Source organism: Cyprinodon variegatus, unplaced genomic scaffold (genome assembly GCF_000732505.1).
Source record: "Cyprinodon variegatus isolate N-32 unplaced genomic scaffold, C_variegatus-1.0 Scaffold1616, whole genome shotgun sequence".
NCBI lineage: Eukaryota > Metazoa > Chordata > Actinopteri > Cyprinodontiformes > Cyprinodontidae > Cyprinodon > Cyprinodon variegatus.
Genome location: NW_015152069.1, coordinates 51,268 through 67,132, shown reverse-complemented (window position 1 = coordinate 67,132; position 15,865 = coordinate 51,268). Strand labels below are relative to the sequence as shown.

General features: G+C 41.2%; 1 protein-coding gene across 2 annotated transcripts in view; it reads right to left on the bottom strand.

The window, feature by feature from the left end:
• Positions 1-917: 917 nt before the first annotated feature.
• Positions 918-15,865, bottom strand: part of prdm15 (PR domain containing 15) — a 27,749-nt gene continuing 12,801 nt past the window's right edge. For both annotated transcript variants that reach the window (XM_015404020.1, XM_015404021.1), the window contains exons 13-24: positions 15,120-15,214; positions 13,675-13,806; positions 13,432-13,572; positions 13,134-13,297; positions 11,869-11,948; positions 9,627-9,746; positions 9,423-9,554; positions 9,220-9,303; positions 5,792-5,967; positions 5,637-5,717; positions 3,153-3,374; positions 918-2,738 (exon numbers count right to left, since the gene is read on the bottom strand). In XM_015404020.1, coding sequence (XP_015259506.1) covers positions 2,226-2,738; positions 3,153-3,374; positions 5,637-5,717; positions 5,792-5,967; positions 9,220-9,303; positions 9,423-9,554; positions 9,627-9,746; positions 11,869-11,948; positions 13,134-13,297; positions 13,432-13,572; positions 13,675-13,806; positions 15,120-15,214 — 1,940 coding nt within the window. In that variant the 3' untranslated portion in view covers positions 918-2,225. The remainder of the gene's footprint in view (positions 2,739-3,152; positions 3,375-5,636; positions 5,718-5,791; positions 5,968-9,219; positions 9,304-9,422; positions 9,555-9,626; positions 9,747-11,868; positions 11,949-13,133; positions 13,298-13,431; positions 13,573-13,674; positions 13,807-15,119; positions 15,215-15,865) is intronic.

Below are 15,865 nucleotides of genomic sequence, written 5' to 3'. Positions count from 1 at the left end.
ACATCAGTGCTTCGCTCTTCGATTTCATGTCTGTCTGTCTCCTTCGACCCCAGTCATTCTCAGCAGATGAATAATCACGCAGAGCATGATTCTGCTGGAGGATTCTTACCGTTAAAAGGGAGTTTTTTCCCTCCACTGTTTCTGCAAGCATGCTTGGTGCGAGGCAGTGTTGTTTTTGACCGCCATCTTAGATCCTGAAGTTAGGATCCTAACTTCGTCTTCAGATCCTAAGTCCTAAAGACGAAAACTCTTATCAGTTTTAGTCATATTTTAGTCATTACTATATCTTATAGTTTTAGTCGGTTTTAGTCAGTTTTATGTTGCACTTCATAAAACAGTTAACTTTACAATTTTCGAATAACAACCAGATTCTTTAGCAGACTGACAGCTCTTGCCTAGATACTAACATAGTTGTTTATAACTCTGATTCTACTAGTTCAACACATCATATTGGTTAATATAGCAGACAGACAAGCTAACAAAATGTACAATGAAGTAATGGTTTTAGACATATAAGTTTTCCATCGTAAAGCAAATACTTCCTGATCTACAATAAATTATGCATTACACACAGATCAATAAAATCTTAATTGCTCCAAAACAGCAAAGTAAAAAAACATTCTTCTTTCTACTTTGGCAATTTGGTTTTATTTTGAAAAATGCACCCCTCGGTTACAGCTGCTAAGGGGTCAAAGTAGATTTAAATTCACAGGGTTTGGATATAAAAAAAGAGAACCTACATAATTGCCGTGTAACGCCATGGCAATCCAGACCTACATGTCAACAATATGTGAACTAAAATGTTGAAATATTAAAATAGATAGAAATAAAAACAATATTTAACGATGTACCTTTTCATCTGGATCTTTATCCAAAAATAAACAGAAAGCAATGAAATATTTGCTTTGTATATAATTAAGGGATTCCTTTTGGTAGAAATGTTTAGCATCACCTCTTGTGAGCTGGTTTTTTTTATGCTTAGCAGAGGATGATCAGCCACATATAGTTTATTAGGTAGCGAGGGCAGGAAGAGCCATACTGCTCAGAGCGAACCATCAGAGTGGACTCCAAGCTAGCGTGTGCAAAGATGCATTTTTTGCACAAGCACAAACGGTTTGTCAGAGTTCAGTGCACAGCACCGCACCATTCCAGATTATTTTCATCCCAGCCGCTGCTGCCATGATCCACCTGTGGTCATGCAGAAAGTGCACCGCTGAACGCCAGGCGGGCGGCGTGACCAAACAGGACGCCGCAGCTCTGCTGATACTGCTAAGCAGAGTACAGCACAAGGATGCTTTTTAAATGTGACAGAACACCCCCAAACATTTCTATATAGTTACGTCCCAACAACGAAATCTCACACCTATGACTCAACATGTTTTTTTCATCAAAGATTGACGTTTAGCTTGTCAGTTTTCGTTATCGTCATAAAAAAAATGGGGCATTGAAATAATTTCATCATCGTTGACGAAAACACTGTTGTGAGGGATTGCTGTGGAGTAAATGAGTCGATACAATCAGCTGGGTTTCTTTAGACAGAAAACTTTTAACTGATCGAAGTGATTGAACTGTCTCTGTAAAGTGCCCTAAGATGATGTGTGCATCGGCGATATGTAAATAAACTGAATTGAGTGATGAGGATTCTGGTTTTCAGTCATCGAGTTGAACATAATGTCCTCTCTATGCCAAATGGGAGGACACCTGTCCCATATAATCCTTGTTTTCACCTATTTATTTAAAATAAAATGTTAATTTCCTGTGAAATCGGTGCAAAGTGAAAAGCTTTGGTGCAGAGTTCGTGAATTTGACAGCTCCAGAAAAACAGAAATGAAAAACAGAAAAACAACTTTCTTTTAGAAAAACAAAGACCACAGTTTACATGGATCAGAAAAATAAGATTTCATCAGTAAACTTTAACATAAAGTTCTTTCTTTTGAAACATTTTTCATACATTTACGTGAACCACAGGCATGCTTTATAAGGCTGGATGTCTGAGGGGTCAGCTTTGGTTTCCACTGTCAGGGATTCTGGCCCGTCGTACCGTTTCTCACATGCTTGATTAGCAGCTGCATGGCTCTGTCAGAATTAAAAGGAAACCAAAAGCTTGAACTTCCACCGGACAGGAGAGGCATCTGACGGACAGCGGTGTGTTACAGAAAAGAAGGATTTCCATCTTCTGTGCGGCAGAGTCTGGGTGTGAGGCGACCTGCACCTCCAGGATGGGCTCAGTAGCCGAACATCTGCTGAGCCGAGCCGCTCTGCTGCTGCTGGGAGGCAGCCTGGCTGCTCTGGCCCGGATCTGGACCCTGGTTATGGCCCCCCTCAGTCTCCCCAGCCATGTGGGTCACCTGGCTGCCTTCAGGCACCGGTACCTGCCTCCAGGCCAGAGCGGGCGCCTCCAGCTGGTGGCTGATGGGGTTAACCAGAGTGGTGAGGTTGATGAAATGTGCGACAGACTGGGGCGCCGGGGCGCCGCTGGGGCCCACCGTCTCTGGGATGAGTTCGGTGGGTCGGTTGTGGAGCATGGCGGAGCCGCTGACCGTGTCGAAGGTGACGGTGAGGATGGAGTTGTCCAAGGTGAGCGGGCGGTCGGTGGCGGTCAGGTGGCCCACGGCCACCGGCTGCAGGCTGGTGAACTGGGCTTGGCTGGTGATCGGGGTGACGGTGATGTTGGTCAGTCCGACCGAGCTGCTGGCGGAGGGGACTGATGGGGCGTTGGGGTCTGCCAGGACCACCACCTGAAACAAAAGGTCAGATTCATTAGAGCAGCGTCGCCTCTGTCCAGGTGAGCTGGCGTCTAATTCATCAGCTCAGCTGGAAAAAAACATCTGTTTAGTTGCATAATGGACCCCCCCATCCCAACCTGGAGACAGGAATTAGCCCAGCCATTTTTTTAATACCGTAATGCGCCCCCTGGTGGCACACGGGAAAATCAAGGCATTTCTAATAGAAATTAAATATTTGTCCTCTAGAGTTACCAGTTTGGAATTCCTTTTTTAATCAGTTAAACATTCTGGATTTGACTAATAATTTTTTGGCGACATCCCAATGAGGAGCAATCCTCCAGGTTTTTATTCTCTGGATGAAAACAATCAGCAGTAATGAGCAGTGAGCTCCTCCTTCAGATGAAATGAAGGGTTAAGCTGGCCTACCTGCTGGATGCTCTGCACAGCAGAGCTGGTTTCCGTTTCATCACCAACGATGACGGTGTTAAACTCAGACATATCCGTGTGCCTCTGCTCGGTGAAGTCGGCGTAGTCGTCGGACTCCGAGAGCTCCGGCTCCACCGCGACTCTCTGCCTCTTCTTGGAGTGCCGGGGGGGTCGGAGCGGCTTCTCTGGGGGCACGCTGTCCTTCTCTAAGGACAGGGTGGGCTAGCATCACAGGGACAGAGTACGCTTTAAGTCTGGGCCTTTAAGCCGCACACATCCATCAGAACAGTTAGGATATTACACACCATCAGAACTCTGCCAGAAGGCCACATTTTATTTATAACACACAAATAAACTACAGAGGGTGATGACTGCAACAATACCATAAATAAATGATTTATACAATAATTATTTACATCTGGCATTAATTTATTAAATGTGGAAATAAATAATTTATTTAATAAATACATGCATGCATGCAAGTTACACACACACACACACACACACACACCCCTACTCGTTCTGCCATAGTGCTTTACCGCAGTACTGAGAATGTAGTGAGACACATGTGTTAACTCCCATTGACTTCCATTAATTTACAGTCATTTTTAACCCTTTCTATGCCCCTAACCCTAAAACTAACCCTAAACCTAACCATTACCAATGCACACCCCTAACCCTAACCAATTGACACCTTAGCTCTAAACCTAACCATTAGCAAAGTAGCATGTGAGGACCAGCAAAATGTCCTCACTTTGCAACAACTGGTCCTCGATTTGATGGTGAAATTGGAAAAATGGTCCTCACTATGAGGGCTAGACAGGCACACACACACACACACACACAATTATATGGGCCTCAGTTAAATATAGGTTTTATTTTAAGAGGTGAAAATGATTATTTCATGATTTAATAATTACTTAATGTTCCTGCGCTGAAGCACATCATGAATTAAAGACCGTTAAAAAGTCTGTTCTCAGTTTATCACAGGACAGAAACATGTTTTATTGATCACCCTTCTGACCGCGCCCACACGTCATTCTACTTCACTGCAACAACCTTGTACAACGCTAGATTTATGACATTTTTTAGTGTGTTTAGAGGAACGCCTCTTTTTTAAGAATAACAAGTTGTCAGAGGGGTCAGAAAAGTCACTATATATAGGAAACCAAAATGGCCCTAAACAGGAGGAGAAAAGTAGAAACTCAAAAGGCCAGAAAAGCCGCCAATTACAGACAGTTTACTTTCTGAGTTTGGGCTTTAAAAGTTCAGTTTAGGCAACTGGGTGTGAAGTTTTTTAGAAGACATTTTGCCAAGAGGCTTTTTAAGTTGTAACTGGTGGTGGGGAGCACTGAGATCAGTAAACTGTAAAGGGCTGGTTATCCTCCCGCAGTGTGTCGCAGTGAGCTTGTTGCAGATATTTTTTATTTATGCTCAATATCGAAGCGTGGTCTGCGCTATGTTATTCTACGCCACAACGCCAGAGGGACAATCAGCAACTAGCTGTGGGTCTAGATACGGCCGAGGCGGTGAGGAAGTGGGGGCAAGTTAGTGTGACAATGGAGGGACATGATGGTGAAAAAGAGTGGGGATCCAGGTGGAAAAAGGGTCCCAGCGTTCTCACGCACCTTGATCTTCTAGCTGGTCCGTCTTCACAAGTCGTTTTCCACAATGGTGGTCATACAAACGAAACAAGTTGGAAAGGTTCCAAACAGGAAATTCACATAGTGTAGAGCGGATGTAGATTTGACCAATCAGAGGCCTCCTCACTGTCTGCGGTCACCTACAGTTTGCGAGAGGTGCACCAGAGTCTCTGCGGAAGGGGCGGGGGTACATTTGCATTCACTGCGACACACGCGAAGACGACCTGGTATCTGAGTAATAAATCAGCCTTAAAGTCGTAGGAAAGCGTCCGTTTCTTTGCATCTCTGAATTCTCCCGAGTGGTGCACGACTTTACACAAGTGAATAAAGTGAATGTGATTGGTTGTTTATCAAGGGGGCGGGATTGTTGTGGCGGAAGGAAGTTTGGTTGTGGCCATTCTCTCTGAAGCATCTTGCTAACCAGTTAGCAACTTAGTGCTAGCAGGTTCCCACTGGGAAATTCCATTGGGACCAAGTAGCACTAAATTGGTGACTTAGAAACGACGCTGTTAAGGAACGCTTCCGACGAAGTTCGTCAAAGATGCTTCCGACAAACTGGTCACAATCAAACTTGCTTGCTGACCTTCCGCCACAACAGTCCCGCCCCCTTGATAAACGACCAATGACATTCACTTTATGCACTCGTGTAAAGTCGGGCACCACTCGGGAGAATTCGGAAATGCAACGTTTGGAACAGCCGCTTCCCTACGACTTTAATCATTAAAAATGAAGGTGGGGATCAGTTTATGTGTGCGTTTTAAATCAAACCGCTCCTAACAGCATCTATTACTTGAGGACTCTTTGGGCAGGGTTCTGACTGCAAACTAAAAGGTGAACAAACCTGTTCGATACTGATGGATGAATTACTGACGCCTGAGTTTTCCTGAAGATCATCAAACTCGTCGAATCTCACAGGAGCCAGCTGTAAGGCGAAGGGCAGAAGGACAACGTCAGCGAGTGGTTAGAGGCTAGAGAGCCGCGGCGGCCCAGGCTTACCTCTGGGTGTTTGCGACGCAGGTGGCGGTTCATGGAAGCGCGGGTCGACACCTTGGTCCCACACAACTGACAGGACTGGGCCTCCACCTTCTCGTGGGTCAGGTGAATGTGCTTCTGCAGCATGTATTCTGTCAGGTACTTCTTATCGCAGTGTTCACATTTCCACGTCTTTCCCACTGAAGCGAGGGAAAAAAACGAGACATGAAACAAACTAAAGGAGCGGACATTTTAAGCCGGTTTGAAGAGGCACCGATCAATAAGCAATCGATGAGAATCAGTTGGATTGATTGGGAACCTTTGTTCCCATGGTCTTTAACTCCCACCACAGTTCTATAAACAAATCGGCACATTTTTATAAAGGAATCCGATAAAGGATGGCGTCTCTATGGATACAAGCAAATAATCATGTGCCCCCTTTATTTTCTGTTGGATGTTAAATAGTTACCAGCATCAAAGATCATTTCAGATCATTTTTTTTTATCTAGTGAAAAATATTCAGCGTAATTTAATAAAATCAACATTTTATATTATTTCTTATCAGGATAATGATTTTTAAAAAGAGCTAAAGTTAGCATCAAGCTAAAAAGAGTTTTTTTCAGAGCTTTATCCAAAATGGAAAAACGATCTAGAAATAAGTCAAAATGTCTTAAATTAGGTGTATCTACCATTAATTTAAGCAGGTAAATAAGATTTTTTTGCCAATGGAATGAAGATTTTTACTCTTAAAATAAGATAGATAATACTCACTTGAAATAAGACTATTTCTTATTTTAAATTTAAATATCCTGGTTCAATTGGCAAAGTGTCTCACTTACCTCCTCAATTCAAGAAAAATTTACTTATTTTAAGAAAAGAAAAAATTACTAATCTAGATTTCGATTTTTTTCCAGTGCAGCATCAATTACTGGTTCATCTAACTTTATCTGGATTCTCGAAGTCTTTTAGATTCATTTTAGGAACCTCTGGGAAATCCAGCTAAAGCGGAATCCAGCTACGGTTAATTCCTGCCTGATGCACCTGCGAGGTTTGCATGTTAGCATCAACGCCGCTATGTTTGGTCTGGATTGTTTGCAGACCAAATCTAGGATAGTTTAACTACCAAGGAAAACGGACGAAGAAAAGCCTCCAACAGGTTTGGGTTTGAAAATATAAACATCTATAGAAAACATCTTCTGATCTGATTAATAAAAAATACATGTAAAATTGCTCAGATTGCCGCACTAAAATATTTAATCATTGGACGGTGGTTAAACAGTTTAGAAATACCAACATAAATATCAAAATTAAAAACTTGCTGGTTTAATATCATTGAGGGAGTGGTGACCTAATGGTGGGGGCATAGACAGGAATCCTGAGGTTCTGAGTTTGAGCCCCACTCCCACAGACTGCCTCTCTGGGTCTCACATATACACTGCTCCCTGGGCGCCCCACAATGGCAGCCCACTGCTCTCCAAGGGATGGGTTAAATGTACAGGTCCTTCTTAAAAATAATGTGATAAAATTCATTATTTTCCATAATATAATGATAAAACTTGAACAATCATATTTTAGATTCATTGCACACTAGTTAAAATATTTCATGTCTTTTATTGTCTTAATACGGATGATTTTAGTATACAGCTCATGAAAACCCAAAATTCCTCTTTATCACAATATGCTGATATTTTGAGAAGGACCTGTAGAGGTAGATTTCTCCAGTGTGAGATCAACAAAGTTCAATGATTTAATTATTATTATTGATCTTATATTCTGGTAATTGGATGTTTTTAACTAAAAAATGCTTAGATGTAATTCCAGCATCTAAGAACATTAGTGGGGAATCCCCGAGAGCCTGGCAGGCTGCAGGGAGCCATCGCTGGCTGTTCCCAGCGCTGCAGGGTCTGCTGCTCAGAACAGCTACAGAATATGTGAAAGTAGGATCATGATCCTGAAGAACCGCCTGAACACATGAGGGACATCGATTCCTCAGAAAACTACCAGATTACAACTTAGATGTAAAAACTTTTATGATACAAATTTTCAAATTATTCATGAAAAAAAACTTTAGATCTTTCTGCTGAGGATCCGATCAGAACCGGTGTAGATGGACAAAAATCCGTGTATGGTTCGTTCTTTGGTTTTTTCGTTTCAAAACAAAAACGAAAAAACAAAATAAGCATGTGGTTTTTTGTTTTTTCCGTTTTTAAAACGAAATTAGAAAAACGGCATTTGCAAAAATGAAAAAAGGGTACATTTTGTTTTGTTTTTTACCTGCAATGGTTAAACCAAAGACAAACTTTTATTTTGTTGTTAATTCAACTGACCTTTTTTTTTAGTTACCAGTAGGTGGCGGTAATGTACGCCTTCAATTTCTTGCCAACCGCCATTACAATCCACAAGAAGGAGAACTTTTTCAGTTAGCACTACCAAAATGGAAACATTTGTGTTATTTAGAGGGAATCGGCACATTTCATTGAGAGCTAATGATCTGACCGTCAACAAGATCTCTTTAATATTCCAAGTTCCAAATCGTCGTCCGACACATTGTTGTGTCTTCGCAAGTTGTGCTCCATACAAAACCTTCTGACACTCATTGCCGAGTAATGTGGAGCTCCATTGCGGCTCAAAGCATCACTGATTTCAGAGTGTTTTTCCTCTCTCAAAAAGTTTGATAATCAATGCAGAAAACGGTTCAAGTGCAGCCATTGCCTTTTGTTTAGAAATGGTTTGTTTTGATGCCGTCTTCATCCACTGTGAATGATTTTTCTTTGGCGACTTACTTCATTTCTGGTACCGCTACATATTAGAACAACAACCGTATTTTATTTTCATTTAGATGGCAAAATTAAACTCAAACGCTGTTGATTTTCTATTCATTCGATTTTTCATTTTTTCGACTTAGGTTTTAAAAACGGAAAAACAGAAAAACCACACGCTTGTTTTGTTTTTTCATTTTTGTTTTGAAACGAAAAAACCAAAGAACGAACCATAAACATTGTCCACAGGATTCTGAGCCATGAGATGATGATGAACCCTTACGTTGTTTAAATGGTGAGAAAAAACAGGGCTGCAGCTTCATTAGTGATCAGTCGATTGATTTAAGCCGATGAAAATCAGCTTTTGTCAAACTCTAAACTGTTTTTATATAGAGCATCATCTCATATGCAGTTAAAACATGATTTGTTTTTTAATAAAAGGGCATTAAAACATTAAAGGTGTTGCGATCTCCTGAATATTATATTTGTATCAGTCAAAATGTGAATCGGTATGGTTGGGGACTTCTGTAAGCAGATTGCTGATTTGCCACTTAGTTAGAACATCAAGGCAAACATTTAGTTAATGTCATGCAAATAATATCTGCTTTCTATGTCATTTTTAGTGGCCTAAAATTTGAAATGAAAACCCAGCTTAGCTTTAAATCCTGAGAATAAATCCTGTTCCTGTCTCACCTGTGTGGATGAGCTTGTGAGTCTCTAAGGTCGTCCTCTCACTGAACGTCTTTCCACATAATTCACACATGAAGTCCTTAACACCTGCAAACAAAGCAGTTTAAAGATGAACGCAGGGATGAATCCTCATCCTTCCTATCTTCATTAGTTTTTTTTTTAATCCAGCTTTGATGGTAAATAAAGCTGGAAACAGCCCCGCCCACCTGTGTGTCTCTTGTAGTGTTTCAGCATGTTGACCTTTTGGGCAAACTTGCGGTTACATTCTTTACACTCGTACTCTTTGATGCCTTTGTGCAGCTTCATGTGGTGCCTCAGAGCGTGTTTGGTTTTCATTCCTATCAACAGACATGATTAAAACAGTCTGAAGGGATCGTTAGCTTAGCGTGGAGCAGCAGGAAGGAGCAAACCTTTGCCACACTCGGCACACAGGTAGTCCCGGTTGTCGTCGTGAACCCTGAGGTGCTCCTTCAGCATGTCCTTCCTGGCGAAGGATTTGCCGCATTTGTCGCAGCCGTGGCTCTTTACCCCTGGATCCATACAAAGGAGAAACATCAGGTTGGAAATTTCAAAAAAAAGAAAATTAAAAACAATCCACTGGACTTTTTTTCCCAAGTTGGAAGACGTTTCGCTTCCCATCCAGGAAGCTTTTTCAATTCAAAATCATTATCATTTGCACAGGGTGCGATCAACAGAGTTAATCCGTCGCCATCATTTTAAAAGGAAAAGCTCTCCCCGCAAAGCATTCTGGGATATATCTGCCTCTTCTGAGGCCTTTCTTTTCTTCTCATACACTTCGTAGACACCTTTTCTATAACGAACTCGGCCATTTTCAAAAAAACGCAGTGAGAAAGGTGAGCTTCAATGACTGTCTGAAACTGCAGCTCACCAGAGATATACAGGTGAAAGTGCGCATGTGCAGAAAAAGATAGCTAACGAAACAAGCACGTAGGCGGCCTTATGTAAATATTTCAACAGAATGATTGACAATTAGGAGGACCACTTATTTAGATGATCCACCCAGAAATAATAGATCGTCCTCAGTACCTTTAATACATGATGCAGATATTAAACATCCAATTAAATTGTCTAATATGCAAGAATATCCCATTAATTAATTAAAATTAGATTTAAAATTATGACTTTAAAAATTTAATGTAATTTCAATGTTCGGAAACCCTGTTCAGGGGTTGACGTTAAGGATTTTTACCGCTTGCCCTTTAGGGAAGTGGCTTTCACATTTAATTTGCCCAGAAACAATTTTTACTTGCCCTGTTATAATGTTTGATAAATATAGTTCCTAATATTCATTTTTGTCAATGAAACATGTTTGTTTTTTAAATGTTTTTTGTAATTCAGTAAGTTTCCAGGTTCCTGGTGTGTATATGCATGCGTCAGATAATGAACTCAAGCCTACATTACCGAGTTAACATGCTTTTCCATCCTTCCTGCACATTCTTTTCAAACTAAACTTTGCTTTAAACTGTTGTGTGCTTGGAAAAAATATAAAATGTAATGTTAAAAATCTAAAAAAAACTTGACAGACAACTTACACTACTACTACTCACCAATTTAACATGTTTAGCTCTATAGCATTTCAATGCACCACTCCAATGTCTAAGAGAAAAAAGTTTAATTAAAAATTTTTTAATGTATGACCACTGTACAGAAGACTGCCATATGATAGAAATATTTACACTGATCGCATACAGTTATTATTATTATTTTCCTAATCCCTGACTGATCATTTTTAATCTAGCNATGAACTCAAGCCTACATTACCGTGTTAACATGCTTTTCAATCCTTCCTGCACATTCTTTTCAAACTAAACTTTGCTTTAAACTGTTGTGTGCTTGGAAAAATATTAATTGTAATGTTAAAAATCTAAAAAAAAACTTGACAGACAACTTACACTACTACTAACCAATTTAACATGTTTAGCTCTATAACATTTAAATGCACCACTCCAATGTCTAAGAGAAAAAAGTTTAATTAAAAATTTTTTAATGTATGACCACTGTACAGAAGACTGCCGTATGATAGACATATTTACACTGATCGCATACAGTTATTATTATTATTTTCCTAATCCCTGACTGATCATTTTTAATCTAGCATGTATTATAGTATAGATTAAATTCATCATCCAGCTGAAGAATTCTCTCCCCAAGAGCTGAATCACGCCATCTAGCAGAAAATCATGCGGCTTTTTCAAATCATGCGAGAATGTGTACAAAACAACAAAGATGGCGCCGGTAAAGCTTGTGGGTCGTTTTCAGCGAATGTCGGGGATTTTAAAGTCATTTTGAGTAATAAATAATTTTTTCTTGCGATCATTGCACTTGGCCGGCGGGCAAATGCAATGAAATTTGTACTCTCCCGACAATAAATACTACTTGCCCCGGGCGATCGGGCAATGGTTAACATCGAGCGCTGCTGTTATAAAACAAACAAACAAATAAAAACCCATTAGCTGCGCGTTCACTAAGGCAAACTTTTGATTTCTAAACACTGTTACATTTTAATGCTGTGGCTGGTGCTGCATTCATGACCTTCCAAATGGATGTCAGATTACACGTAGAGGAGTTCCAGATAACCTCAGAGGAAGTTCGGCCATTTATGTTGAAAGCGAGGAAGAACTCGTCGCTCACCTGTGTGGATAATCTTGTGTCTTTCCAGGTTGCCGATGCTGTTGAAGATCCGACCACACATCTCACAGGGATGGATGTACCTGGAGAACAGGAGACTTTACACTGAAACACTGAGCGGAAAATAACTACAGGTTCCTTAAAACAAATTTATTTTCCCTATTATAAGGAGGTAGATAAGACAAACTACAAAAAAAGTATTTTTGCCTTAAAGTCGTAGAAAAACGGCCGTTCCAACCGTTGCTGTTCCAAATTCTCCCGAGTGGTGCATGACTTTAACCGATTGAATAAAGTGAATGTGATTGGTCGTTTATCAAGGGGGCGGGATTGTTGTGGCGGAAGGTTTGCAAGCAAGTTTGATTGTGGCCAGTTTTTGGAAGCATCTTGCTAACCAGTTAGTAACTTATTGCTAGTAGGTTCCCAATGGGAAATTCCATTGGGACCAAGTAGCACTAAATTGGTGACTTACAAACAACACTGTCAAGGAACGTTATGGACAGAGGAAACATGCAAGAGGAGGAGAGTTTAGAGTCGGAGGTCGTGGATGAGTCTCCTCCGTCATACAATGTTTATTTAGAGGAGGAAAGTGGGGATGAAGATGTTGTGGAAGAGGACGCCAGGGCGGCAGAAGCTTGGTTTGGTGTAGAAGGCTTCCAGCCGTACATGTTTGAGCCCTTGCCTCGCAACGCTGCCAGTTCTGTTAGCTCTATGCCTGCTGAAGACACAGATGTCCATCCCCGTGAACACTGGGACGGAACTCAATGGGAAAGGAAGTTATTCTTATTTCTTATTTCAACAGTTGCGTATATTAGCTGCGACATATGAATCAAGATGCTATGACCCAAAAAAATGTGATTGACAGATGATCTTTGATATATGATTGGACGAATTTAGGTGTACAAGCTGACGTATAACTAACTGGCCTGCAGAAGATAACGAAAAAAAAAGATTTTATTTTTTAAATAGAAATTTTCCAAATTTTGGGACAATATCGTCTGATAAAGAGTGCATTTATATACATGTTTAAGCCAGAATGATTTGACATTTAAATATGACTTCCCTACAACTTTAAAATAACTTTGATATTAAGCCTTTGAAATAAGATGATGGATTTGCTTTTCCCTTATTTAAACATTAATCTTATTCCACTGGCAGATTGTCTTGCTTAACCACTCAAATCAAGGGGAAAGCGACTCATTAAAAAAAAAAAAAAACAAACTTGGATTTGACTTTTTGCCGTCTGTGTTTAACGGCCAGCGCCGCCTTACTTCTGCACGGCGGGGTCAGGCAGCTGCTCTCGGTGGATGACCAGGTGAGCGTTGTACGTTGCCTTCAGTGCAAAGTGGCGGTTGCAGATCCCACAGCTGTGGCCTTTCTCCTTGTGTTGCTCCATGATGTGTTTCAGGTAATCTTTGCCTCTGGCAAACGACAGCTGGGCATAAAAAGCAGGTGACTCCAGTCAAGCACTGAACGCTTTAAACTGCCTTCCTCGTCTGCTTTTCATTCAGCTAGCTTCTCCCACCCAGAACCGCTCATTTTTTTGCTTTTTATCAAAGCACAGCTTACTTGACATTTCTTGCAGTTGTACTTGTGATGCTCGGGATCGTCCTCCTCGTCTTCCTCGTCCGTTTCGTCGCTGTCTTCCGGCGAGATGCCGATCTTCTTGATGAATTCCTCTCTCTCCTGCTCGTCCATTAAGGCGATGTCCTAAAAGCAGAGCAGAGCTGTGAACATGGCGGCGCAGCAGATTCTGGAAGGGTTCCTTTCTGTTCCCTGACCGCAGATATGACCCTAATAAGGGAGTTTCACCTTGAAGTGAACGTGGATGTGGTCCCGGAGGACGTCCACACGGAAGAACTTGCGTCCGCAGATCTCACAGGTGTACTTCTTATCCCCATGAGTCAGCAGGTGCTTGTTCATGTTGCTCCTGCAGGAGAAAACCTGGACACAGACCAGCAGCGTCAGATAAAGCACCTGAGAACGCTTCCTGTTCACACTGCAGGCCCAAAATCAGACTCTTTTGGAGTCCAGTGATCCGGTCTAATTAAGTCCTTTTCACCTCCTTCATTAGCTCCTGAATCTGACTCGTATCTCATCTTTTGGAATAAGACTCAAGCAGGAGGATGAAGATTAGACGCGACTTTGACATCATTTTGCATGAAATTCGTCATATTTTTCTGTTCTGTTCTGTCAGATGAGCATACCCACTCAGAACAACATACCCATAGTCAATACCCCTTTATCTGTAGTTTTGTACGAAAAATAAACTTAAAACGACCTCAACAGGTGTGCATCCCTTTAGTCATGATAAAGAAAACTATTTATTACTTAGTTTTTGGTGTTTTTTGAAGCGTATGGCGATCTCATCTTAGTTTTTTTTGTACATGACTAAATGGATACACACCCATCAAGGTAGTTTAAAGTCTATATTTTGTGCAAGACTAAAGGGATAAACGTAAATCTGATGCCTTGTGCATGTGTATTGACTATGGGTGTCCTGGTCTGACGAGGTATGCTCATCTGACAGAACACCGTCATGCGGGAAACGACAACAGACAGCAAAAAAAGACAGAAGCTGGGATAGTAACACTGCAACAACTAACACAAAAATGTGGAAAATTCTCCAAAAATGTTTGTATTTTCGATTGATATAGGCAAGAAGATAAAATGATCTGACAATAGAAAGAGGTTTTTGCCCAAAATGTAAGATAATAAGATATTAAAACATAAAATTTAGATAATCAAGGGGGTTTCTTCTTATTTTAAGCCTAAATCTTCTAATTCTATTACCAAATTGTCTTAATTACCACCTAAAACAATGGAAAATTTCACCTTTTTCAAGAGCGATGCTCAGTGGAGAGAAATCAAGAAACGAACGTTTGTAAATAAACAATTCAAACTTTATTCAGGCCTAGTTAAAAGGCTTATACAGTAGGAACCATTGGGATGAGGGAAACGGTTTGCATTTTAGCTTTAGTAAACAACCCTTTAAACTGAGGACTTTAAACTGCAATAGAGGTTAGTGAGCAGGTGATGATCAGACAGATTCAGTCAGATTTCCCTGAAACACATAACAGGACACCTACTTCTCCATGTTGCTGTGTGTGACAACGCTTTATTGGTCGGATACAGGCCACATTTTAAAGGTGATGGGAAAACAAGCATTAAGACCTGCAGTGTGAAGGTAGCATTTTCATGCACGTCCACTTGAGTACTGGAGCGGCTTCCAGCATCACCATTAACACCAAACTCACCTTCCCACAGATGGGACAAGGAGACGGCTCCTTCCTGTACTTGGTCCCTTCTTCTCCGTTAGCCTCTAGCTCCTCCTTCTTCATCTGTTTGGGCCCTGTTCACAAGTACAACAGGTTAGTCAGCAGTTTAGAGATGATGGGGAATGAAACCGGGTCGCTGGATTCTGATTATCTGGGATGGAGGGCCTTAGAAGAAGGCAGTGATTGCCGACGGGGCATAAAAATGAGGCCTAAAACCCAGAGGGTGAAAGTGCAGCAGCTTCTAGTCCTCCTGTAGTTAGGTATTGTCTGTGCCCTGGTTCGAGACACCTGGGTCATTTCTCAATTCACAAGAACGCGAGTACTGACTTGTGTCCTCGCTAGGTATGTTCTTGAAAAGAGCACAGGAAAGTGTGGACTCTGGGAGAACGGGAGCACGCAGCATAAATATGGGTCAATTGGAACTGAAGGGTACACCTGACTAGGGATGGGAATTCCACGGCACCATTTGGCAGCTCGCTTAACAATTCTCTTAACGTTTCCAGGCAGCACCAGAGCCTTGCGCCGGGCAGCACGACTTACATCACATTTTTTACACAAGTTACACACACGGCATTTAGTAAGCAAGTACGACATGACCAGGCGTAAGTCTAGAAAAGCAAAACAAAAAAATGGCTTTCCATCAGGTAAACCGATCGAAAGTTTAGCTTCATTTTAAGGAAGAGAAAGATGGCAACAAGGTGCTTTGCAATCATTGCAAAGTGGCA